General features: G+C 37.3%; 1 protein-coding gene across 4 annotated transcripts in view; it reads left to right on the forward strand.

Annotated features, from left to right (window-relative positions):
• tmem132e (transmembrane protein 132E) overlaps window positions 1–27,088 on the forward strand; it is a 411,199-nt gene that overhangs the window by 335,415 nt on the left and 48,696 nt on the right. For all 4 annotated transcript variants that reach the window (XM_044370477.1, XM_044370476.1, XM_044370478.1 and 1 more), the window contains 2 exons: window positions 11,455–11,647; window positions 23,271–23,414. In XM_044370477.1, the coding sequence (XP_044226412.1) occupies window positions 11,455–11,647; window positions 23,271–23,414 (337 nt within the window). The remainder of the gene's footprint in view (window positions 1–11,454; window positions 11,648–23,270; window positions 23,415–27,088) is intronic.

The raw sequence follows: 27,088 nt of genomic DNA on the forward strand, positions 1-27,088 counted from the left end.
CACTGGGAGTCAGGCTGGTTATCACCGAGCCTTGGAGACACTAAAAACTGCTGGTCTTAATATTGGCATCCCTACGGACTCCCTCATGGTTGGGAAGAAAGAGAACAGCTAACAGCTGAGCTAGCAGCTCACCTGAAAAAAGAAATCCACCATTCCTCTCTTGTTTACTTCTTAGCTGCCTTAGTGGCAGCCTTTCTTGCTATATTTAGTGACCCATGTCATGTAATCTTTGCCACCCTGTCATCATAAGGGAAATGTCCAGTAGGGGGTCAAGCATGGATAGAGAAACAGTGTGTCATGGTGAATTTAGTCAAAAGCCCAGTCAATTCTGTGACCACCTAAAGCCAAACAGCCAAACAATAGGCATCTGAAGTTATAGAGAGGAGTCATGAAAGATTTCACGTTTTGGTGCTTCATGAGCGTGAAATCTTTTTATATAAAAAGTCTCTTAGTTCTTGTTTGAAAATCTGCATCTGAGGTGTTTATTTGTATCAAAATGGACCAGAAATTCAAGAAGGTTTAAGTAAAAAAAAATGTTTGCATCAATAATGTATTTCATTTGTAATGTACTCTATTTAACCCTTCGAACTCTGCAATAGAAATGGTCCGCCAGTGCCTACATTGGTAATTTTGCTTATTGTGATGTAATTTTTTGGAGTATCTTCAAATGCTTCATATCCCTAGAATCTGTACAACCTAAGCTAAAAGGTTATGTAAGTCAATAAACCATAATAATTGATATAGGTATTGAAATTGTGTCATATATTTAGAAAATACAAAAATCAGATGTTTTTTTCATCAAATTTTACTGAATAAACACACAAAATACATTGATCCAAAACATTTCTGAATGTAGAAACATGAACAAAATATATCTTAACATTCCATAAGTTATTTGAACTATGTACATTTTTTAGTTTTTGAGATATGCTCATTTTTATGAGCAGAGTGCAAAGGCGTTTTGTTAGTTTCATCTGCAAAAGACATATTTCCCCAGTGCCTACGTTGATATTTTTGCTTATTGTGATGTCATTTCCCAGAATATCTTAAAATGCTCCATATTCCTAAAATCTGTACAACCTAAGTTAAAAGGTTATGCAAGCCAATAAACCATAATGATTGATATAGGCCTAAGTATTGAAATTGTGTCATAAATTACAAAATACAAAATGTGTGTTGGGAAGCTTTGCCTCTGGGTGGTCCTCTGTTGCTCCTTCATCTCCAGTGGGGCTAAAACAAAGATAAATGAAAATGACATTAGAAAAAACATAGAAAAACATATCATTAAAAATAATGATGAACTTGAAAATATAATCCTTTGACAAGCAGAAACGTTCTGCTTTGTGCAAAAAATCACACACACTCACCATACACACACACTGACAGCACAAAAAACAACTCTCTAAAATGTAAAAAACAAACAAACAAATAATAATCCCTAAAAATGTACTTACATATCCTGATATGGATCAATGCCTTCAGCAAAATGGTCTTCATCCTCACTGAAGGAGTCCGGATCAGAAGAAAGTGCCTCTTCTGTTTGGTCACTACCCGCGAACTAAACCCCCAAAGCTTTCTTTTCTTCGGCTCTAGCTGTTATGGTTTTTATTTTAGATCTATTTGAATTGGTCCATGTAAACAGCGACCCCCCGCCGCCGCCCGCGGGATGTCCGTTTTCAAAGGGTTAATGTCACTGGCAGAAAGATTTCATCCTTTGCATAAATTGACTACCCAAAAAAATCCTGAGGTCTTTTGAGGTAGTATTAGTTGGTAGTATCAGTTGCCTAAACCTAATACCACTAAGGGTTGAATTTTAATGTAAGGTAATATATTTTTTTTCTGAAAAGATCTTCTGAAAAATTGGTTCAGTTTGTACATGATTTGCTTTTCATCCATTTATGCATTGCCATCTGCCGCAGTGTTTTTACTACCACTGGAAATGTTCAAATTCTACACAGTTTAACCAGTTTTTAAAGAACTCCACACTAAATAATTTTTTGTGTTGTACACATAATCACATAGATTCTTGTTGGCATATGATGGTCAGACAGGTGATTTTCAAAAATAATACTCATACTGTGTATAAAAACTGCCTTTTCTGCTCAAAATTTGCTTATATGTGTTATATGTGTATGTTAGATTTGAAAGTTCAGTTCAGCCAAATTCTTCGGCCCATGACAAAATACGGAAGACTCCAAGGTATATTTCTTAGATCAGCTGCCTCACCAAGTATAAAATAAGTATAAGCACTGTCTAACCATTGCCCCAGTTTGTGCCACTCACACAGAGCTGCTGGTAACATTAACAAGCTTGATAAGAGACAGCGGAGAGACAACGTCGTAAATGAACAAGAGATTTATCCCTCTTCTGTGGCAGTAAACACAACACATTGGCCCGCCACTAACTATTCTATATTAAGAGCTTAACAAGATACTCAAGGCTGACGAACAGTAACGTTATGCATGATTAACAGCATGGCTATGGCTATATCCTCTGCCCCCCACATCACACACTACATAGACACAATGCCATCTACATTCATCTGCCATCTACTACTCTGTTGCATTTTTTTTAAAATATGCTGGGAGGGGGGATTCTAGCAGAATTTGAGGGAGTACTTACCCTTTAACCACAAAGGTGGCAGTGCAGAAAATGCTCCTATGACTTGCTTTCATAACAGTCAAAAGGTTCATATTAGACAAACAATGACACATAATCTTTTTTGTTGTTTAAGTATGAGGGAGTGTTGCCTGTGGGCAGCAGTAGAACAAATTGAAATTTAATTTCAAATCTTTTTGGCCCTGAGCCTGCAGCCCAAACAAGTCAAGGGGTGGAAATTGTCTGCTAGATTGTCATGCAAATGAAATATTATGCTTTCATACGCATTCAATTTCTATTTCACATTGAAAGAAAATAGTATTTTGCATATATTCCAGACTTGAATATCCCTAATAAATGCATTTCCTACCCATATAGTTGCAAAAACATGACAGGATTCAAGGGACAGGTGAATACTTTCCATTATTGCTGACAAATATAGACTTGCAACTCGTTACATCCATATCCAGTTTTAGGGGATAGTTTCTGTTATCAGACTTTCAATCAATCAATCAACCAATCAATCAATCAAGCAATCAAGCAATCAGTCACTTTAATTTAAAGGACTGATTGCTTGATTGCAGGGTCACCATGCAGCATCCCAGTACAGTTTACAACTGAAAAGAATACACAGGACAAAACATACAGCAAGCCCATAAAATAATGAAAGTTCAAATAAAACCATATTAAAAACATGTTAAAGGGACGTTAAGAAGTTGATGGACCCAACTAAGGTAGGCTGTAATGAAGTGAATAAAGGCAGGTTTTCAGTCTTGATTTAAAGGTTTTCAGTCTTGATTTAAAGATCTCAACTCAACATGCCAAGATAAGATAAGGGGCACGGTAGGCAAATGCTCTGAAGCCAACTGATTTTTTTGTTAATTGAAGGAATGACCAGGAGATCAGCATTGAGAAAGCACAGAGGGTGTGCTGGTGTATATGGTGCATTTAGTTTATATTGGTAAGGTGGTGCAAGTCCATGCAAGGCCTTATAAGTTAAAAGAAGAGCCTTAAAATCAGCTTTAGCTTGCACACATAACCACTGAAGAGAAGTCAGAATGGGTGTTATTTGGTCACATTTTCTAGTTTTTAACCAGGTTCTGGCTGCAGCATTCTGAAAAAGCTGAAGACCTCAAGTAGACACAACAAGGAAGACCAGAGAAAAGGACAAGAGTGCAGTAAGAGTGCAGTTGTCCGAGTCACAGTGACCTACATCGATCAGAGTATTGGAGAGTTCACAGCAATCATTCTGAGAGGAGTGTGGACAAGTGACTTTATCCTTGATTGAGTCAATCGTATTTGTAAAGAATTTCAGAATATCATCAGCATTGAATGAAAAGCTATTAGCAAGGATATTCTGTGTGAGTTTGGTGACAGTATCAAACAGAAACCCTGGATTATTTTTGTAAATTTTTTTTATCAGATTAGACTAATATACTGTCCTAAACTAAAAGTGCACGTTTATATATAAAACTGTCAACTCAGGCAAGGCGAAACATCTTGTTTTGTCATACGCCACCTGTGCTCAAACTTTCTACAAATCCGTTTGAGTGCACGGGTGTCATCTGAAAACCATGGTGCTGATTTCGTTGGAGTGCGTTTTCTGGTTGTAAGAGGAGCAAGCATTTTGAGCAAGGCACTGTTCAGATTGTCTGTGAGATTATTAAGGGAATCAGAATTTGCACTACAGGAGTCAAGTATATTAAGTAAACACTCAGCCAGTATAGACCTTGCAGTGGTGTCGATACGGTGATGAGTATGTGTTGGAGAGAGAAACACTGAAAAAGACACAGGAATGATCGGAAACTGGAACCTGCAAAATAGATGAAACATCAACATCAATACCCTTTGAAAAAATAAGGTCCAGTGTATTTCTACGGTTGTGAGTAGCATTCTTCACATGTTAGGTAAAATCTAGACGAGTAACAAGGTCCATAAATTCCACTGCTCTCACCAGTATCTCACCAGAATCTCACCAGTTATTTACATTCAAGTTAAAATCACCCAATAAAATTACTCAACAAGAGCTTTCAGCACCTACATTCCCTGTAGCTTTTGTTTTGATTATATCATTCTATGATTGTTTTATCAAGCACATTTCCTGGTTGAGCAGATGAGCTTATACTGCAGGATGACTGGAAGTTTCCCTTCACATTTTAAGGAGGAAACTATGAGCAGCAACCTAAGATTTAAATACTTTAATGAGCCCAAAAATACATGAATTCTCAAGACAATTCTCCCCCTAATTACCCAATTACAACTTATATGTTTTCTAAGTTCAATAATTGTTCTCATTCTTATCTGTTTGTGCTAGATATAAGCAGCAAAGAAATAACCGCTCACTATTTAAAGACGCCCCTCCTCACACAAACCCTTTCTTCCCAAAAAACACAAACATACACACACACGCTGGCATCATTTTGCACCTCATTGCTGAATACATCTGAGTACCAATTCTGTTTGGACATCTGGTTTTGTTTACTCAAAATTACCTGAAACAGAGGAAATGAGGTGACAATGTTTTCCCTTCGGGGCTTATTGTTGATCTCTTCATCACTCTCTTCTCTTTATTATTTTCTTATCCTGGATTTTCTCTTCATCAGGTTACACTTCAGTCAGTGCTGGAATTCAACATATTTTTTCCTTCTGTAACTCTCTCTCCGGAGCAGTCTAATGGCAGCTCGTTGATGACACCACATGAACTAATGCATTATTGATTGTGGTCAATGGGTTGTAGATTAATAATGCTCTTGAAAATGCTGTTGCATTACCGCTGTCACAGTCAGGACAACAGAAACAGCCAACAAGATGATTCTTTGTCAATTTTTTTGCTCGGAGTAATTACTCTGAGTGTTAGACAAGGGATGAAACAACAAAAAGATTTGTTTGTAAGTGCCAATATTGACTTCTAACAAAAACATCAGCAAGACATAAAACTAGAAACTAACCAGTGCTCTTTTTTCAAGTCTGCACCATCATCTTGCTCAACACTGATGTTTACCCATTTTGAAGCTGAAAAAGAGGAAAATGTTTTTCTGGCATTCTGGGAGCTTTTTCCATAAATTGTTTACACAAATCTTTTATTATTTACAATGGGAATATTTCTTGTAGATATTTTTTTTGGCCAAAAGATAGGAACCTTGTGCAGTGAAATGAAAAGATCAATATGAACCTCATGTTTGTGCCTTACGTATGAAGCTCAAGTCAGGACGTCGTTAGCCTAGCTTAGCATAAAGACAGGAAGGAGGGGAGACAGCTAGCTATTTGCCTGCCAATGCCACTTAAGTTGTCTTATTTACACAATATATCTTGTTTGTCTGACCTATACATGAACAGTTCTTCTGTGCAGTCTTTCTATGGCGTGAGCGTAGACTGTATATGAACGTAGTGAAGTGTGATGTCACCCATTGGTTTGTATTGTTTGTATAGTCAGTGTCATGTTTTCCATTTGGAGCCAGGACCTTCCAAATAGCGAGTGCGGGGTGTTGCCTTGCTCTGGAAACATGCCCTGCTACTTCAGCTAAACTGTCCCTAACAGGGTAGGTATCATAAACAAACAAAATATTATGAATTGTCAGGGAGAGCAGCAGGTGAGCGTGCCGTCACACTTATTAGAGGGACTGAATTTAGCGATTGAGACCATAATGACTTGTTGAAAAAAAAAAATTTGACTCTGTCTCTCTAGAGAGGAGTTAACGTTCTTTGAATGAGAGTCAGTTGGAGTCAGGGACTTTTTGGAGGCAGCTTTGAGTGGATGTCAGTGATATTGCAACAAGAACTGACTCAATCTCAGTAAGAAAGCAAATGGTGTAAAATCGTAAAATCTTGAATTGTTCCCTTAAATTCTTACCTTGTAAAAAAAAAAAAAATGCTTTTAAATGCTTTTTAAAAACAGTGTTATAGATGCAAGTGTTCTTGACTATAAAGCAGAGACTTAACCATTCTCACCCCTCTGTTCACCCGCTCTGTTCCTCTGCTTTTGTAACTCTGCCTTGCAGTGCTTTGATCCAATGAACTCTCCCTGTTAATCAGTTCAAACAGACCCCTGATCAAAGAATAAAATCCTCCTGAGCTCTGAAAAAGCCCCAAGCTACAGCTTTTAAAACATATACTCTGTGCTGTACAGACAGCACATCATTAACTGAATGGAAACGAGGGTGGACATTTCTGAGCTGTGTTTACTTCGTCCCTCTCCTCACTCATTTACGTTTTCACCACCCACTACTTTTAAAAAAGGGCCTCTATCTTGAATTGTTTGTCCAACATGATTGCTAGTGAGTTGTTATCAAAGCTGAAGGGTGTAATGAATATCATGAAAGATTTAAATTGTTTATTTTGATAATGTGAAGATTATAGAGGACAGCTCATCAAAACATTTCCCTCTATATTTCCTTGAACAGTGATTGCAGAGGGGTTTTTTTCTCCCTCTCTGAAACTATAGGAACTGGACTCAAGTGACATTAATTAGGTAACACATACATAATTTAGTATTTTGATGAAAAAGGTCATCCGATAATCCTTTTGAGATGTCATAGGGAAATGTAATTTATACATACTGTAACAGAGCAGCTGTAAGAGCAGTGGAGAGGAAAACGCTGGTTTAAATAAAAACTGCCGGATTCGGTTATTCTTGTTATTTCAGTCACATCACAATGCAATACGTGGCAGGACGCACATCTTAAGGGAAACGTGGAGGTTGCATTGTAATTCTGTGCTGTCACAAAGCACATATAGGGGATGTAAAGAGATGGAAGCAGAGAATCAATAATGATTGTGATAAGGGCATGTGCATACAGACAGTGATGTGATATTTCCTACGATCTGCTCTTTTGAATCAAGTCTCATGTCAAAATGTCAGGTGTTACTGTTGCTCATTGCATGAAATGTGTAGGAGAAATGTCATTTTCAGCTCACATTTTCACTATTTACTCTTCACTCTGATAAAATAGCATGCCCCTTAACCTAAGTCAGTGCATTGTGAACATCATTTTTCCTTCCCTCCTGTATGGTGACAGTCAACGCTGTATTGAGCGGTCGTATATGTACTCACCCTGTGGGCCATATTGATGACAGCTTTAGCGTGTCACAGACTGAAGGGGGTGTTTGTTTTCAGTGAGTGATGTCGAGACAAATAGGCTGAGATCTCATCACGATGTTCCTGAGAGGAACCTTTTGTGGGTGGTGGCTCGTGCGGATAGTTTCTTCCAGATTTCATTAAAAGGCACTCAGACTGAATGGTGGAATGGCTCTCTGCTTTTGTGAAGGACAGACGGCGAGCGTTTCACTCTCAGCTAAAGGTGAGGTTTGGACGGGTTGAGTCTCGTCACGGGAGGAGAGAGATTTAATTTGCCCCGTCGCTTGTAACCTGAGGATTACAAGCCCAGCTAGAAAGATTTTCATAACAGGAAAGCTGTTATCCCATCTACATGACTCACTCATATGTTTGTGAGGGTAAAACAGAGATCCCAACCAAAGTCGATGGTATCTAATCAGAAGAGAGAACACTCAAATATTTCATGTGCACAACCATCAGAACAATCAGGTTACATACCAAAAGCTATTGATTGGTGAGAAGCAAATCTTCAGCCACTGCAATTATGGCTGTTTGAAAATGAGAGGCAGAAAGAAATTTGCAATCTCCTTGCACAAACTCTACACTCAGGCCTTAAAATAGAAGAAGAAGAAAGAGACCCAGCAAGATTAGAGAGCAGTGATTGTTTATTGACAAGACCTGCACACTGTTTTCATTCACAGACAATTACTGATTAATTCATTGCACATAACTCCATCAAAGTAAGCAGGAATGCCATTAGAAACCTGTCAATTCTGATCAGTTTTAGTGACACTCTTAACAACAGCCCCCATGCAGAAATGGAAATATTTATAGGAAAAGTCAGATTAGTTATTTCAGCAATATACAAATTATTAGAGATGTCTGACATATCTGTTGCATCAAAGTCCAACCATGTCTCCTACAAAATACATTTAAATTCTGCTAATTTTCCTCACCTAATACATTTTGGATCGCATTCATTGGGAATGATTTTCTAATCAAGAAAGTGCAACATTTTTACACTACATAGACTGCATAGGGATGAGGTAGAGGTGGATGTTTGGCTATACAAAGCACAGGACTTTGAAACCGTGTGCTGCATCCCATGTGTTGTCAGGTTCAGGCTACTAAAACACTTGGTTAAGGTTGGGAAAAGATTGTGGTTTTGGTTAAATATTTTTTTAAAAATCAATGCTTTGAATCCAGTGCTGTGAGTCAGCATTGACTTTTTCAATATTTAACCAAGGCCACCATGTTTGAGTGCTTCAAATTGTCTAAACACAACCATAGAAACCATAATCGTGCTTTAGTTGCCATGAGAGGAGCTTAGGCGGATGCAGGGACCAAGTTTAACTTCTTGACTTTTTTCTGCACTGTACAAAAAAACAAGCAGTATATGTTTGTTTGCTAAACTAGTCGTTTTTTTCCCCCCAGCAAAATATACAATCTTGCTAGTAGAAAGTACAGCATTATTAAACATTTATGGTTATGTTTAGGCACTGGCAGCACTTGGTTAAGGTTAGGGAAAGATCATGGTCTTGGTGTAGTACAGTACAAGTTTGCAGTGACTCGATGCATATTTATTAACATTTAAGTGAAACCACAAACTTTCACTAACCTTAACCAAATAGCTGCCTGCCGCTTTTTAAAATGTTGCTAACGAAAATGGCAAGACTGAACCAAAACGCTTCAGATGCAGACCATAAAACCAAAACAATGACCTTGCTAATACTGGATGGTAAACTACCAACGTGAACTTCTGCTCAACTCCATAGACCCTAAGTCTATGCAAAAAATACATCCGCTGTTGAAGTCTTTGAAGTCTTAGCAGAGACTCAGGGTCTGTGGAGTTGAGCAGAAGTTCACGTTACTATTTTACCATGCAGTATTAGAGAGTATTATATCATATAGTATTACAGCCTGGTATGGTCACTTGATGGTGCAGTTGAAATCACAGATCGCTCGTCTGGTACAGATTGATATGAAAATTATGGGGGTTAAAAAAACACTCCAAACAGTTTATTAGTAGTCTATTATCAGTCAGGCACAGAAAATAGTGTCTGATCCAACTCATGTTCTCCACCCAGAGCTCCAGCTATTACCTTCTGGTAGAAGATTCAGGGTTCCTAAGAGCAGGCTGAACCGTTATAAACATTCATTCCTGCCTATGTCCATTAAGCTTCTCAACACTAACGTAATGTAATGTAGATGTTGGCAATGAGGGTTGTGCAATATGTCGCCATTGTCAGTAGGTGTGTATGTGTATATGGGTACAGGCAAACTGTTGTATTTGTGTATGTGCAAACTGTGTATGTGTATGGCAGCCATGTGCTGTTAAGATGCTGAGGTTTTTTCTTTTACTATACAGTATGTATGGTTTTATCTTCTGTGGAACTGGAGGACTGAGTCCAGACCAAATTTCCCTACAGGGAAATTAAAGTATATCTTATATTATCTCACCTTAAAGATGATGAAAGAGATAGAGGAACAGAGAAAGACTGATTGATTGTTCACAATTCTGCACAATGACATGAAAACAAATTAGCCAGTTAGATTAGTGCATTAGTGATTAATACATCATTAGTTACTGTAGATGCTGTATTCAGCCCTAAATGCAAAATTCATTAATATTAAAACAGGAACATTTTGTATTCAGGGTTTGTGACCAGATAACCAGTTTATAAAAGGACTGTGGCACCAAAGGATTAAATTGCAGCATGAAAGAGTAAATCATATTAATATAAAGTAATATGCTTTAGCAGAGTTTCAGATTCTTCACCTTGACTTTATTTAATCAAGAAAGATGTGAACTGAGACCACTTATCATAATGGCTGGACGTTAAAATTCTACTAACCAAAACCACTAATAGTAATGGTGGATTCTCTCCTTACAGCTTTTGTGTTTACATCAAAACCTGAATGTCATTGCGGTCGCTTTTGCTGATTTTTTTTTTTTTTTTTTTAACATTAAGGAATGAGTTGACCAATCATAAAGCTTCAGGATGTACAGTGCACACTGTGACCTTTAGGGTCCTATAGCCATTTTAACTGCCTTGTATCTGTCAGGAAGTCTGAGATACACCAATCAGACTAAAGGAGCTGTTTGTTAAGATGGAGCCTTTTTCATCAATGAACGTGTCTGACAACTTATGTGAGCTGTGCTGAACGCATAACATTGATTACACTCCATTGGAAGCCGAGAGCTATTGGAGAGCTTATTGGATATTGACTCATGGATCCAAACATAAAACTGTGATCAATCTTTAAAACTATGGTAAAACATTCAACTCTTCTTCTAAACTCTTCTAAAGTTCTTTTCTGAAGGTGATCAACTGTTTATGTACAATTACACACTGCCTTTGTCTCTTTATTTATTCTTAACAGATATACATGTCCTCAGATATGTAGATGTAGAATATGCATATTGTGTAAGCGTACTTGCAAAGAGCAAATACCAAAATACACCATCTGACAAGTATCAACTCAGCTATAAAGCTTCTGGCAGCAGCGCTTCATGTGTTGAAGCCTTGATGAATACATTATCTCTTTTTTTCAACTCAGGGGTAACTTAAGGAAAACTTTAAAAATAACTGCAGAGGTGTGTGTTGACAGCTCACTAAATGGCATGTTTAATAGTCAAAAACTATCCAGTAAGCTATTTGATTACCAAAAACAAATGCATTGCCAGAATTTCCTGTTATGCTCTGCTATGTTTTTCGTGAATATGTTGATGTAATTGATGATTTGGCTTTTAATTTTGGCGCTATTTTGTGTGTGTGTGTGTGTTTTTTACGGTCTGGCAGGGATGTATTGGGCAACGTCGAGGTGATGCAGTTGGATTTCGAGATGGAGAACTTCACCAGCCTCTCGGTGACCAGGAGGATCAACTGGAACATCGACTACAAGGGGCAGAACCCACCTCCCGATTCAGAGAAGGTTGTGACTGAGCTGACGGTAGTGCAGCGGGACATTCAGGCCATCATCCCTCTGGCTATGGTGAGTGAGAGTTAAATTCAATTAATTCCTATTATTAAACTAAAATTTGCATATTAGGTTGAGAAATAAGATTCAATTACATGTACTTAATGGAAATACAACATCACATCATATTTCACACAAGAAAAATAAGTTAAGGTTATCTGGCCAATTCAGGTCCTTGTTCATGTTAAGCTTTGTTGAATACATCAAAATGCCAGAGATGTATGAGGGGTGGAAATAATGAAAAATAATTGAGGAAAATGCATGTCAAATAAAAAATAGAGTGGTAAAAATGGATGTGAAATGAAAACAACAGTGATAGATTATCAAGTGATTTGATTAATTTAAAGCCGATTTCATTAAAACAGTCATAATAATAATGAGGAAAACAGCCATGTTTCATTATTTTCCCCGTCTTATATTCATCACTCATCATCCACAACATAAAACTGCCATTTATCATTTAAGGAAAGTGGCCTCAAGGGTGGGAGTAACAAAAAATAATTGAATGAAGTGATGAAAATGCTTATGAATTAAAAATGGAAGTGATGAAATGTATGTGAATTGAAAAATAGAGTGATGAATTGTCAGTCGATTTGATAAACTTGATCAACGTTTTTATTTGAAACAGTCTTGCTCTGATAATCAACGATGTCGTGTTGTGAATGACGAATGATCAATGTGAGATGGGAAAAATGATGAAACATGGCTCTGTTTTCATCATATCACGACTGTTTCAATCAAATCCGCTTTAAATTAATCAAATCACTTGATAATTTATCACTCTATTTCTATTCACATCCATTTTTACCACTCTATTTTTCAATTCACATGCATTTTCATCATTACATTTTTAATTACTTGAGCTGAAACACCTCTTTTTAGAGGAAATTTTGGATTTAAATGTTTGCCTTGAGCTCTAAAATGTAGGTTAGATCATGAATGTACCGTCAGATTCCACAATAACAAAGTATTTTGCCAGAAGCTGTCAGTGGGTTTGATCTCATGCAGTAAAAGCCTTGTTCCTTGTGAAATACTACACATCCTATTGTGAAGCCACACAAAAGCTAAAAAGTTATACCTGGTTGGTTTCTTTGAAAGCTTAACACACCTTTAAGACTCTGAGAGTGACGCATGAAAAAATGTCTGTTAGTCAAGGCTGATGTGAGATTATTATTTTTATATATACAGAATTTTTGCCTATATAGTATAGTTGCACAGGGTACACTTTTCCTACAGTAAGCCTACTCTGAAAAGATTTATTTATTTGTTCATTTATAGGGGACAGTGTGCATTAAAAAGCTGTTAGCTCAACAGCTAGTTTATACCTGTATACCCGACCCGATCCAATTAAAAATTGACAAATGGATAAAAACACTTCATACATTGCAGAATTACAATCAAAATAAGAGGTAAAAATTGTTTCACAGCTCTTTATCCTAGCAATGTTAAACTAACGATACAATCAGACAATAGCTTTGTTTCCACTAACCAATTTTTATGTGCATTTTGAAATATCACATTAAAAAAGCTTAATGGAAACACCAAGATTTGAAAAAAACTTCCTCAATTTCGCAAAAAAGTTTTTACACTCACTTGAGGTGGATTTTGGAAATGTCAAAAAAGAGTTTATGCGCAAAATGGGGAATGGAAACGCATTTGTCGAATAAATAATGGCGTAGTAAATGTTTAACTCATATGACTGATCAGCTGTTTCCGCTCCCGGTGTTTTCTGGTGACTCCAGACAGCATGAATCATGGCCAATACTTGCTGACATGAAAGAACAATTACAACTTGTCCAGTTGAAACAAAGTCCTGAAGACTTTTTATTTGCAATTGCAATTTTATTTGTTTTGTTTCCAGTTGGCAACCTCCACTTCTTCTACTGTGTTTACTGGCAGATTATTTAAAGCTTTTCTGCAATCTTCTAATGAAACTATGCGTTGCATAGCGTAGTTTATTTGCTTCAAACCAGTTGATGGAAACACATCTAAGTCGTATTTCCCTTTTTGCAACATTTTAAAAGTTTGCTTAAAATTCTATAACAAAAATAACAAAACATCATTTATGGATCCATATTTTAATAGATTTTAACCATATTATAAGTTGTGATTTTTAGAATGTTGTAAAAATACTGTAAAAAACCTTACATACTAGATACATTTTATCTCTGATTTATATGACATTGGTGAGAATAACTGGGTTGGTTGTAAAGTACTATGACTGTTTATAAAGTGAGTGTATCTGCTTTATTATGGAAACTCCAATCAGTAAAGGGTTGAGGTGTGTTTGACAGCTGGCGTACTGACACCGTGTCTACACTGAGAGGGTCTTAGCTGCAAGGTCAAAGCAACCTGAAGCATTTTTTAAGGTTTCAAGTCTATTTTCCTACATTTTACATGTGCAACTACAGTCACTGGGCCTTAGAATTTTCTCTTATGTATGAATGAAATTTACAGGTGGTCCAGACCTGTTGCATGTGTCATCATGTACACGTAAATCATCTCATCATCTTGTCTGACTTACAATTAATGCCCTAATCTGAATTAATTTGGAAATTAACAAAAATTGAATATATAATTAAAACAAATTTAATGCAAAATTCATATTCTTTTTACCATGTTATCATCAGGGCTGCCAATTAACTGAAAGATTTCTTAGATTTTCTGATTTTTATTGGCATATTTTGACACAGCAACCTCTACATTTACGTAGTAGCTAGGAAACCTCTCTGACTCCGTCAGTCACCTCTGTAATATCTTCTGTTACAGTTGTCGGTGTTAACATCACCTGTGGACTATAATATTGTCTTGTTTATTAACTCAGTGGCTGTCACACCCCTTGACTGCCTCCCATCATTGACCACTTTCCTTTAGAAAGATGTTTTTTAGCACCTAAATTCAAAGCATTCCCTATTTATTTCTGTCACAGTGCCAAGCTGGTTTAATGACATGTGGTTAGCAGCTGGAATCATATTTTTTAATTATTTTCGTCCCTCTACTACTGACACTCAAATTTGTAATGATTTTGCCCGCTGATTTCTGAAAGCAGGACTTGAAGCTGCTTGGTGTTTTTGCTGTTCTTGGTGTGAAAATGTTCTTGCATGGGGCCCTGTGAGAAAACACAGGAGACCTATGCTCAACACTGTACCTCAACACCTCCAATGTAGACACACAGACAGACTGGTCTTTTCAAAAAAATGCTGTGTCCAAATCCCAGCTCTGGAAGTCCAATTGCATCCAATTGCCAGGGAAAAAAATTGAAAGCTGACTCCACTGCTACAAACTGTGTTTCTTTAAGTCAGAGATACGTATGAGCTTTCTAGGTTATTCAGTGCTAGTAATGATGTTTACATGTGTCCCAAGAGTCAACAGGAATTCTCCGTGCATCAAGGTCACTTTTTTCTCTGCACTAAAAAGGTTGCTTTTGATAGCTTTATTCGTGACAGCCTGCACTTGTGTGTATCTGTACAGAGCATAAGACAGATATACAGACAAATATATTGTCATTACAAATAAGTCTAACACCTACATTCTCTGTAATGATTTGCTGTTTTTTAAGAAAGGCAACCAATCCCATTGTCTATTACTCTCGTGGCTCTCCCTTCTCCTTGCCTCGTGAAAGGTGGCAATTAGCGAGGGTGGTAAACAGATTATGGAAACAAAGGGAAATTAATCAAGCAAGAGGTGCCGAGTACCTCCAGCTATGCTTTACCCTCTTACTTCCTCTCTTGTGGTCCTGCTTCATTCATTTGTTCGAGTGGAACCCAGTGTGAAAAAAGTCCAAACCCAAATGATAGTTTCTCATTAAAATGTACAGTGTGTGGTAAATATAAAAGATAGTAGATGTGTAGCAGTTGCAGAATGAGAGAAGGTTTTGTTTTTCTGAGGACAGCAATGTTCATCATCTGGCAGACTCTCCAAGACACAGTGAGGTATCTGGTCAGTAGAACATTCTCTGAAGTATATTGTAGGTTGTATATTTGCATAATTACATCTGTTCTGCACCTAAAGCTCCATTAAATATACTTGAGTCGCAGTTATGACTTTGTGTACGGCACATCTGTTGTAACATAAGGTTCACTTCATATCTCCGGTACCCTTGACATTTGGGATTAGCATGCATCTTGTACCCAGATGTGTTTAACTGCGTTGCAAAATTCGACTTCAGTCTGTGTGAGTTTTCCTTGTAGAATTCATATTCTTAAGAAAGATGGCACAAACTATCTGGGCTTTTTTTTTCTTAGTTGCTTGCCACCTCTCTGCACTCTACATCGCTTGGTATTTAAATCTATGGGTAAATGGTTATGTTACTGTATGATTTAAAACACATGAGACATCTTCAAACCACACGTACATTTTGAAGAGGGCTGGTATTGTCATCATCTTCAACATTTTTAGGGAATTTGGAGGACATCAATCGTCTTTCCTGTCACTGTTAAAAGACTTGTGTTAAAATTGGAAAGAAAGGAAAATGTAACACACTGCAGACAAAGCCCAGTCAGGCTTGATTAATTCAGAAAGTTTTCACACCCTCTAATGCTCCCAATTAGTCTGTCAAGCTTTGCTAACATTGATCACTGATATAAATGGTCACAGTTCACTTCAAAACCAAACTTGAGGCAACATTTATTGATTCCCAAATATGAGGGAGTCCTGCAGGTAGTCACGGTTGTCACCTTTAAAGACACACTTTCATCCATCATGTGAGTTGTGAAGACTGAATGGATTGTAAATTATATCAAAGCAACAACTTAAAGGATAAGAGGATAAGATATTTTTTTAACAACAGTCAGGAACTCAAATGAACATTGAAACAGGTTTTGTTTGCTGTAATCATTCCTCCTGTCCTTGTTTTGTTGTTGTTGTTATTTTTTTTATAAAAGTGTATTTAAAAGTTTATCTGAGGCTTTAGCAGTTTGAGTAAGTCAAATCAAGTGGATATCACCTTTTTAGTACATAATTCCCTCATTATTTTTGATGAATATCCATTGGAGTTTTCTAAATCACAGTTCATTCTCAAAATGTTTGCTTTTCAATATTAAAATGTGACTTCAGCATTCATGTGTTAATTATACTTGTTGTTTTGAACAAGCCAGTTGTGTTTAACCTCTCTGGTATTTTGTGCTTTAAAAAAACCTAGAGGCTTTTTTATTGTAAATTTTGAAAAACAGTTTCTGTTCTGAAAAAGGAAACAGACTAGAAAAAAAACAGTTTCTAGTCTGAATCGGACCCTGCAGCAGGTGCTTATCTCTCACAGGAACACAGTACGACACTGAGGTACAAATTGATATTTTAATGTTTAACATCAGAATAAACTGCAATCAGCACAGAGTACATGGTGGCTATGTATTCATCAAACCAACCAATGTGTCTCAAGGGCTTTCTATGAGCATGTCCGTGCTGCTCAGGTCAAGAAACTAACAGTTAGAATATAAATGAATCAGGTCAGAAAATGTATTTGCAAAGCAAAAACAGTCTTGAAGTACAACAAAGACTGGTTCTAAAGTCGCACGTCTTTCCACTTCTTTTGCTGTAGAAGATGTGAAGCAACTAGGACTTTTCAGCTGGTGCTGTACACCCACTGACAGCTTGTAGAACAGATCAGCACTTTCAGAAACTGCTGATATAGAGAGGTGGTAGGTGGATTTGTCTCCAAAATACAAACATGATGCGCTTTATGTATCAAAGCAACAGAGATGAAGGACTAGGATGGACCCCCAGCTCTTGTGAAGGAACATGAGAAGAGAGAGAAAATGAAGAAAAGTGATTTTTATGGTTGAAGGATCACAGATTGTGTGCCAACTACAGTTGACCTGCTGCAGATGAGAGGCAGAAGGATGAAATTACTGGTGAATTTACAATGTGAGAGGAGAAACAACTCCAGCATGCTGAGGTTAAATCAACCCTACAGCTTATTACACAGTTTAGGCCAATATTAAGACCTGTTTCTGATTATAGAAAGAGAGAGAACAGATCAGTAGGAAGGAAACAGGGAGGATGATGCAGAGCAGAGGGGAGCGCGAAACTCCATTAGCTGCTCTGTGCCACAGTAACTGCCAGGTGTTAAATAAAAAATGGTATTTTGTGTAGCACAAACCCCACAACTTGAAGTCACACATCACGGCTGCACATATATATCACTGTGCATTCATAAAGATACACATCTGGCAAAATGTATTGCTTACATTATTGAAAAGCATGGCACTTGTGAGCTAAGTATTTAAGTGTAACACACTCATCTCGCTTCAGTGCTTGCCAGACTATAAGAGTGGGCAATATATGCTGTAATAAAACATTTAGACTGAGATTACACAAACACACTCATCTGTGATAGATATTTTTACCTATTCTGCAATTTAGAATGAATTCTGATAATCCTTCATATTTCCAGGTATATATTTATATTCTGAGGCTCTACTGGATTATCTTTGCATGATTTACAGTTCAAAAACCTCTGTCTCTGAACTAGGCTGTTTTAGCTCCTGTCTCTTTAAGGCCAACCTCCTGATGAGCTTCTGAAAGCTGCGCCTTGGCCAACTTCCAGTGGCTCCGGAGGCTATGTAACAAACAATAGTAGTAGGATTTCACTTCTTTTCCTTGTTCTTTACTCGAAATGGAAACTTCTCCAATACATCCATCCATACATAAGACATAAGTCCGAATCTGATCTGAAATATGTGAGCGAACAACGCAAACAATACAACCTTAGCTACAAAGGTTACCAACGGACCGCCATCTGTGGGCGTGCGTAAACAATGTGATGTCATCACGAGGAGGGAGTAGAGGTAACTTTTCAAACGAAGTGTTCAGAGCAGGCTGAAGCCTTGAAACTTTTTCTATGTTAAACATAGACATCCAACATTATAACAGTATAAAAGTAAGAGAAAATCACAAAAAGCATGATATGTGCCCTTTAAAATAAATGACACTCTTGGTTGTATTATGTAGACTTTAGACTCCACACTAATCAAAAGTTTGTTATTAAATTTAATCTCAAATGTTAAAGATCTGAGTTTACATTCCCAACATTTAAACAACAGTGTTGTGTAAAATTAAGATAATAAGATATTAGATATAATATATTTAAAAAAAAAAAAACAATATTAAAAAAGTTCTTTATCAAAAAGAATTCAAGGCAGTGAAAGCCAAGCTCTTTGTTAAAAATATATTCAGTTTGAACTGTGTAACTTTATTCCCAAAATAAGCAGTTTTACTTAGTATGATGCTAGAATGAAAACATATTTGTATCACCATTAAATATATCTAATATCTATATTATATATCCAATATAAATATTAATAGTATCTAATAACTGTTTTACTGCTTCATACCGAACATATTAATTAAGCTAAATGATAGTTGTGTAATAGCTGTGATGACTGTTTTTTGTTCCAAGCTGAATTCAGGTAAAGTTAATTAGTACTCCCAAATCAGCACACATTTAGTTGCAAAGCGTCTTGTGTATTTTAATACTTACCAGATGCCAGAAACAGGAAGGGGAGCTCAGGGATGATGTCTTTCAATTAGTATTTCACCCTGGAGTCCTGTCAATTATCCACGGAGATCTGCTGTGCTTTGCTTCCCTGTTTTAAAAAACTCAAATAAATAAATAAAAACAAAGTCGCTCTGTCTGTCTGCTACCTTAGGTTTAGTAACAAAAACAAATTCCGCTGAAATACTGGAATTTGTCAAACTGGTTTTGGATTTACTGTTGCAAATGAAAGACTCACAAAATTAGATTGGTTTGATCAGATGGAATAAATTAATTTGCTGCTCTAACAACAGTATTTGGGGTGATGTGATTGGCAGGAAGTACACTGATTTACTGACATTTTCAAGGGATTCACAAAATACAGATTATCATGCAGAAACAAGGAATGAAGCCAAGTGATAATTTGATTAGACTTACAGCTGAAAGGCGCTCTATACTGGAGTTATGATAATGTTAAAGAAAGAAATACTTATTTTCTATTCCAGAACATTAAAAAGGGCACATTTAAAGTTTCAGGCCCACACTGCTGCTATATTAATTTGTTCTAATGAGCATTTTGTATCCTGTTGCTCTTTATTTTTCTGTAAATGCTGTGCAGTGACCTCCTTACGTGACTGTTGATTGAGATTTCTTGACACCTTGTCAGAGCTAGATAGCGGCTGACCCTGACAATTTCTATGCCTGTTTTCTTAAAGTAGCTGCAGATTTCAATACTTCACCTCCTACATATATTTTTAATGTTCTAACTAATGAGATTCTCAAGGTATGGAGGTCAGCCCGCAGTGTGTCATCCATCTGTTAAACCATGGAGATGTCATCTCTTTCAGGCCTATTTTTAACTTGTCAGTGCAAAAATACATAACTGACTAGCTCACTCTTTTCTTTTCAGTTTCAGTCTGGAGTTAGAAAGCCACAGTGCGCTATCACTGCTGCGATGAAGCCTATGAATGATATTATTGATTCCCCAGACAATAAGAAGAGCTTTGCAGCCTTATTTATTGATCTGTCTAACACCTAAGCAGAGTTTGATTAACATAAGAATGTCTGACAAAGCATTAGTTTACAATGTTTTCTTGTCAGATAAGACTCAATGTGTGTGAAATAAATGGACTCAGTTGTACAGTAGCTGTTTTACTGTACTTCATACTTAAATGTGAATCTTTTTTCATGGAGGCACTTTGTCAACTACAGTCTACCTTTGCTGTTGTTTTACAGTATCAGCTCTTTTTAGCCAAGCTACAAGTCCTTCAAATTAAACAACCAAATGCATCATTTGACCATTTCACTTCATGGGAGCATTTTCTAATCTATCAGCAGTAATCAGCAGGACATCATCATTTGTCTGTACTGTCCAAAGCCGTCACAGACCTTCGCTTTCATGGCTACAGTAATAACCATGGGGTTAAAAGGGGACAAGGGGACAAAGGGGGCAATCGTAGTTAAGTTTGTTTTTTTTAAAAACTGTCCTGACTTGTAGTTGGAAACGGGAAATGAACAGCAGTCTCCTGTGGCAAAGTCCACTGTTGGGTTAATGTCTCCATGCATCCCTCCTCCTCCAAATGGGAAAAACTGTCATCCGGACCACTGCTCCGGGTCATAATTAGTGCGGCTGCTAGATGGCATCTGTCACTCAAACATAACTATAGGTCATTTTCTGCTGACTGACATTACAACGTATTGTTTCATTTTTCTTGGGAAGACAGTCTCTCCAGCTAAGACTAAGAAACTTTGAAGAAACTCGCAGACATTGTGGGAATTGTTACAAACATTGATAGATGTAGATTTTGCCTGTTATTGGTATTTGGGTTGACAAATTGTGACCTGAATATACAGTTTTACAGAAGTTATTTTCAGTCACCGTCTCAGTGAGCCAGTTGTTTTGCTCAGAGGGGACAGAAAGCTCTGTTTTCTGCCTCAGCCACTTGAACAAAGTCTGTAGAAGATATTGAAATGAAAGAAGTTGGTGATTCCAGTTGAATTAAAAAAACGAATGTTACTGTAGGTCCATGGTATATGACTCTACTGGTTATTACCTCTGTTATTACTTAATATATTGATATAGATTTTGCTTCACATACATGTTTCTGTTATATACTAGCTCTATGCTTTCTCTTTCTTGATTTTGTATATCTTGTCTCAGCCATCTCCAATGTAAAAGAGGTGTTTGTCCTCAAAGGGACTTAGCTAGTGAAATTAGTATGTTCTGCGCACCTTAGTATGTTGTGTCACTCTCAGAGGTGAAGTTCAGTGTCATGCCTAAGGACATTTCAGCACTGACTACCTTTGTTATTTGCTTAAGGCTACACAGAGTAGGTGCTTTGACAACACTCAGTCCTGAATCTGTGTATAATATTCCTTCTATGAATAAACAATTTTGAGCCTGGCAGTTGAGTGGAAGCATGGAAACCAGAGGGGAAAGAAGTCTCATCCTTCATGCTCTCCACACCCCTATTAAGACTTAAAGATGAGTGTCGAGCAGAAATTTAAATATACTATTTTTGATTTCAGGGAATTTCCATGGTCTCAGTCTCTCTCCTGGGCTACTTGTACACCACAAATGAGAAAACTTGTTACCCTCTTGCAGCTTACATGATCTGCAGGAAAAATAATGAATTGATATAAACTTCAACTGAAGGCCTGGTGTGTATTTTAATTGGCTGTTTGCATGCCAGTGCAGTCAAAATAAAAGTGCAGATAGGATGACAATGTTGGCCTTGTTTATGGCTAGTTTATCAGAATTTGTCGTTTGTTGCGTAGAATTTGCTGTGTTTATCACAGTTTGATCCCTTTTTTCAGATTTTTTTAAATGCACAATACGTAATTTCTACCGCTAGGGGTCTCTCAATCAAAACAATAACAAAAGACAGCGTTTGATGACGTTGTGAAGTAACGTGGGATCATGGGAGTTGTTGTCTTCATTGTTAAACAACCAGCTTCTCTGGGTTAGGATTCCTTCAGTGTTCATCGTTCAGGATGTTTTTACTGGGAGCCAAATTATTTCCCAGAAGTCTCCTCTCCTCCAGAACAAACATTTGATCATCAAATATTCCTTTTAGTCATTTTTAAAGCAAAAATGCCAAATATTTACTGCTTCCAGCTTCTCAAATGTGATGATTTAATGCTTTTCTTTGCCATACATGATACTAAACTGAGTATCCTTGAATTTTGGGCTGTAGGTCGGGCAAAATAAAGACATCACCTTTGATTCTGGGAAATTATGACATGTATGTTTTATTAGTTTAATCAATTAATAGAGAAGACACTTGGCAGATTAATCAATAATGAAAATAATTGTTAGTTTCAGCAAATATCAGGACCTCACATGTTATCAAAGAAAGGTAAACTATTAGACAATTACAGACAGATTTATGAACAGCTAAGAAATTATCTGCATTTTTCTATGCTCTCTGCTAAAGCTTCATGAGTGAAATATTAAGGTTTTTAATGGTAATGCACACATGATTGAAACTGAATTTTGTAAATGGGGGAAATAAACAGAATAACTTCTGGGCATTTCGGGCCATACTTATTGATCTTAACCCATATTTACGAAAGTTTGCTTGTACATATCATGGTGACTGCAACACTTTATGCATTTTCAAGAACTTCCATCTCTGAAATTCCAGCCGTGACCAAAGCCATTTCCTCTAACATCCAACTCAGATTTCCACTTATGTGCTCCACCTATAATTGTACTTTTTTTGATTTAATAATAACAATGGTACATTTGGTAATAGCTTCAGATCCTGTGCATCAGTATAGTAAATGTCATTCTCTTTTTGTAGCCTGGAATTTAAGCTTGACGCTGTGATTTACCTGTTAGGACCACATTTTTAAAATGCATTTCCTGGAATCATTAAGGGTAAGATTATTACCTTTCAACAAATTCTGTCCTTTCTCTTTCCATTTCATTAACTGCCAGTTGCTCACTGGAAAAACTACTTGAAATGAAAATGTCAGTTGATGAAATCAAATGAAAGACGTCTCAGTAAAATGAGTTCTGGTCTACCACTGAGAGTATCACCTAGGAGGCAGAGGTAACGGTTTTAAAAATGGACATCAGTATTGCTGATGAAATATTGAGGAAAATCACTCTCTACCTCTCACTGTTTCATGAATATCATGTCTGTTTCTTTCTCTCCATAGGACACTGAGATTATCAACACAGCCATTCTGACTGGACGCACTGTGGCTATTCCCGTCAAAATGGTCTCCATAGAGATGAATGGAGCAGTCACTGATGTCTCAGCCTTTGTGCAGTGCAAGTCTTCCAATGAAGACATTGTTAAGGTACAGTAAACCTGATTTCCTCAGTCTCTGTATCTGGGAGAAGATGCCAATTTAGAAAATGTAATCCCTTTACTCTTCCACTAATACTAGAGAGTGGCCCAGCACCAGAATCACAACATCAGGAAAGCATAAAATCTTCATTTTGGGTTGCTCCATATATACTCTTGATTTGATTCTTGTCTTATTCTTCAGATAAAATCAATGGATGTTCATAAAACTCTACATATAAATATGGTTACAAAGGAGCAGCAAAAGCTCCATTATATGCTTTTTGAAGCACCACACCTGCTGCTTCTCTGTGAGCCACCTTGTCCACAGAGTTCTGCTTATCTGCTTTAGTGCAAAGCCTACGCCCTCCTGTTGTTCACTTTAGTGTGATGGCTACAGGCAGATACAGCACCAGTGTCCCAGGATGCAGAACAATCATCGCTCAGGCTCACAGGGAATCCAAGCTGAGACTACAATATCAAGTCTCGATTGTTGATTAAATAAATTAAAGTGGGATCACAACAACTTGCAGAGCACATTAGAGGTTGTGATTACGCTGTTATTATTTTCTCCAGTCAATTACAATGATAATAGATTGTACTATATGCAGATTGCATAATTGTATAGGCAGTACTGTGAAGTGTAGCAGTGCCGTTTTGCACTGTTGATCATATTAAAAGTGACAGTGTAAGAGGAGTTGTGACCTTAGATGAAGTAAACAGTTTATACTGTATATGATTATAGTCCGAATCATACAGCCAGCTTCATCTTTCCTCTCAGGTTTCCTCTCATGCAATCCGCAGCATAATAATACTTTTACATTTCCAAAGGCAGACTTCATAAAATGGGTCACAGGAGGACATTGCAACAATAAAAGAATCGCATAAAATGAGGAAAAAAGAGAACAAGGTATAATGAGGGGCTTGCAGTATGCATGTGTGGCCAACAAGCCTGCACAAACTACGTGATGCCTGCAAATCAGCACCAAACATAACATCCAAAGACTGTTTCCAGAACCTTGTTGAGTCCATATGTTGAAGAATACATTGCAGTTTCTTAGGTGCAGAACAACAAACTAACATCGCACACTAAGAAATAGAATATGGTTGTTTTGACCCAGTGTTTGACACAAGAAGCTCAGCCTCAAAACTGTCAAAACAAAGAGCATTTGACATTCTAAATCTGCAAAGGATACATGTTATTTGCAGACAAACCATATTTTAGTTTGGGTAAATAACCCAACAGTAATATAAAAAATGACACCAAGACTTGGTCTTGTCTTGGGAGGTTTTCTACCTATGAATAATTGATAACCATAACCCAGTATTGTGTTGGTGCTATATATTGTACACAAAATGGGTACATTTTGACCTAGTGATGTGTGTAATTTAATTTAAAGGTTGTGTATTTGTTCTAGCTATTTCCTTTTGTTCTTCCTTGGTTTTGTTACATGGACAACTGCATAAGATTTCTCTAGGGTGTGTGACATACTTTCAAACAAGTTTTCTATCGTACCATACAGAATAAAATGTCTCAGACTGAAAGCAATCTCACCATGTCTATCATAACACCACAGTGGGCTTGCACCATACTATACTTCACTGGTTAAAATATGGATTTAATCTGGCAGTATTTCTTTCTTAAATCAGTTTAGATGTATTAATCCAACTTCCAACTATATCTTCTTCGTATTTAAAGGTTAAGCTCAGAATACAGTAACAGCTTCTTGTGAATGCACTGCACTCAGTGGGAAACAGCCGTCGGGGAAAAGGGAGGCCAGACGTGACTCTCAATATGATCGACTTGTGAACTGTCTCCCAGTAACTGAAATCTTTAAATTGGTTTATGTTATTTTCTTCTATTTAAAGATTGCAAAATTCAGTTCACTCTGAAAAGTCTTTTGTTCAGTCAACATTCAAACTATCCATATCAAGTCAGATTAATGAAATCCTTTTTGGTGGTTTTGCAGCTCCTCAAGGACAGGTGAGGCAGGTTTCATTGCAGACTTTACAGACTGAGGCCATTAAGCCAACAAGCCGAATCAGACACTGACTTCTATCACTGTGATAGACCAGTATCTGTCCAATATATTTTTACGCTGATATACTGGACTAACCCTTATGTTTGCTGCCTCACGCTGTTATCTTGTATACAAATTGGTTTGAATAAATAGACCCAGATGCCCAAGGGAGAACAAATTAAACTACGTATTAAACTATAGCAGCAACGGGTTTCCTCTACAGCTGTTTCTTTAACTCGGGAGGGGATCCAATTGTGGTGTATTGCATTGTCCTGTCAAAAGAAAAGAACAGGTGTTGCATTGGGATGGCTGGCTTCAGAACGTCATTTATCATCTTTCATTATCCATTTAAGACAAGGTGCTGGGCCATGTGATATTTAGTGGGCTTGCTTCAGTGGCCCTGCCACTGAATGTTCGAGGCTAATTTAAAATGAGCCCGTCAAGCCCAGGAAATACACCAGTAACAACAGTTCAATAAAATGTCCCCCAGAATACCGAAATAAAAGATTCTCAGGGAGCCTCACAAAGAAGGAGCACTACATTACTTGTTTGGCTTTTGTTTTTCATATATACTACACACATTACTCTCTTATGCCAAACATCATGCCGATCTATTCTAATCAGATTTTCTTGTTTTAGTTTAGGCATGCTTTTTTTCTTATTTATGAGTACGACAGATGAGTGGTGCAAAATACATACAGCATATTGCTTTCCAGTACCTTGACACATCTCCGGCGAGCCTCGTGACTGGAGACTGCAAGTCAAACAGCATTTAAACCAAAATTATTTTGAAGACTTCTTCCTTGAATAAAGCTTTATTTTTAGCCCAGCGTTCTTCTCATTTGGATATTTGCAAGCCCACAGGCTGCTGTATTTTTCCCAACTTTGAGAGTAAAAATAGGTGAGAGGCTGTCATTTCTCTTTGCAGGCATTTTTATTTATTTCTTTAGTTCTTTCTTCTTCGGAAATAACCAAGTTGCAGTGTACATCAAGAGCCTATAGCAGATAAGCCAGTTCTGTGTGTGCACAATTGTAGCTGTGTGTGTGTGTGTGTGTGTGTGCAGGAATAATTATTAAGGCACCCTAGTTTCACAAGGTGGGAAAGGATAGAAGGAAGAAAGCTGTGAGTGTGTCAGGAGGGTAGGGGGAATTGCTGGGCCATCATAGGCAACAGAGACCAACCTCCATCCCCCCACTGATCATCCTCTCCCCTGGCGTTGTGACTCATATAACCCATCTGAAGACAGAGATAAAGCCTTGTGTCTGCACATCACATCTCATGCCTGTGGTCATCCTGTTCACACTGTACCTTGCTGAAGCGAAGGCTCCCTCCTTCATACCTCACTTCCACAGTATTGTGACACATTCACCTATAGTGCAACTCCAAATTTAGCGTCTAAAAGACAAGAAATTAGCCAATAACAGTGGGGACAGCTCTTGTTTTCCTGCTTAAACATTCCTGCAGCTAAGGTTGCAAGTGGGATGATAATTTTTCCAGAGAAGATGCAAAAATGTAATTGGTGACAGCTACAATATGATAACATCCTAAGAGTATGTGGGTCACCTGTCATTACTATGTTCTTTTGGTCTGTTTTTTCGTGGTTTGAGCTTCTTAGTTCCCATTAAAGGGGACATATGCTTTTTATAGTTTTCTGTTATTTATATG

The sequence above is a fragment of the Thunnus albacares genome, chromosome 13, assembly GCF_914725855.1.
Source record: "Thunnus albacares chromosome 13, fThuAlb1.1, whole genome shotgun sequence".
Classification (NCBI taxonomy): Eukaryota; Metazoa; Chordata; class Actinopteri; order Scombriformes; family Scombridae; genus Thunnus; species Thunnus albacares.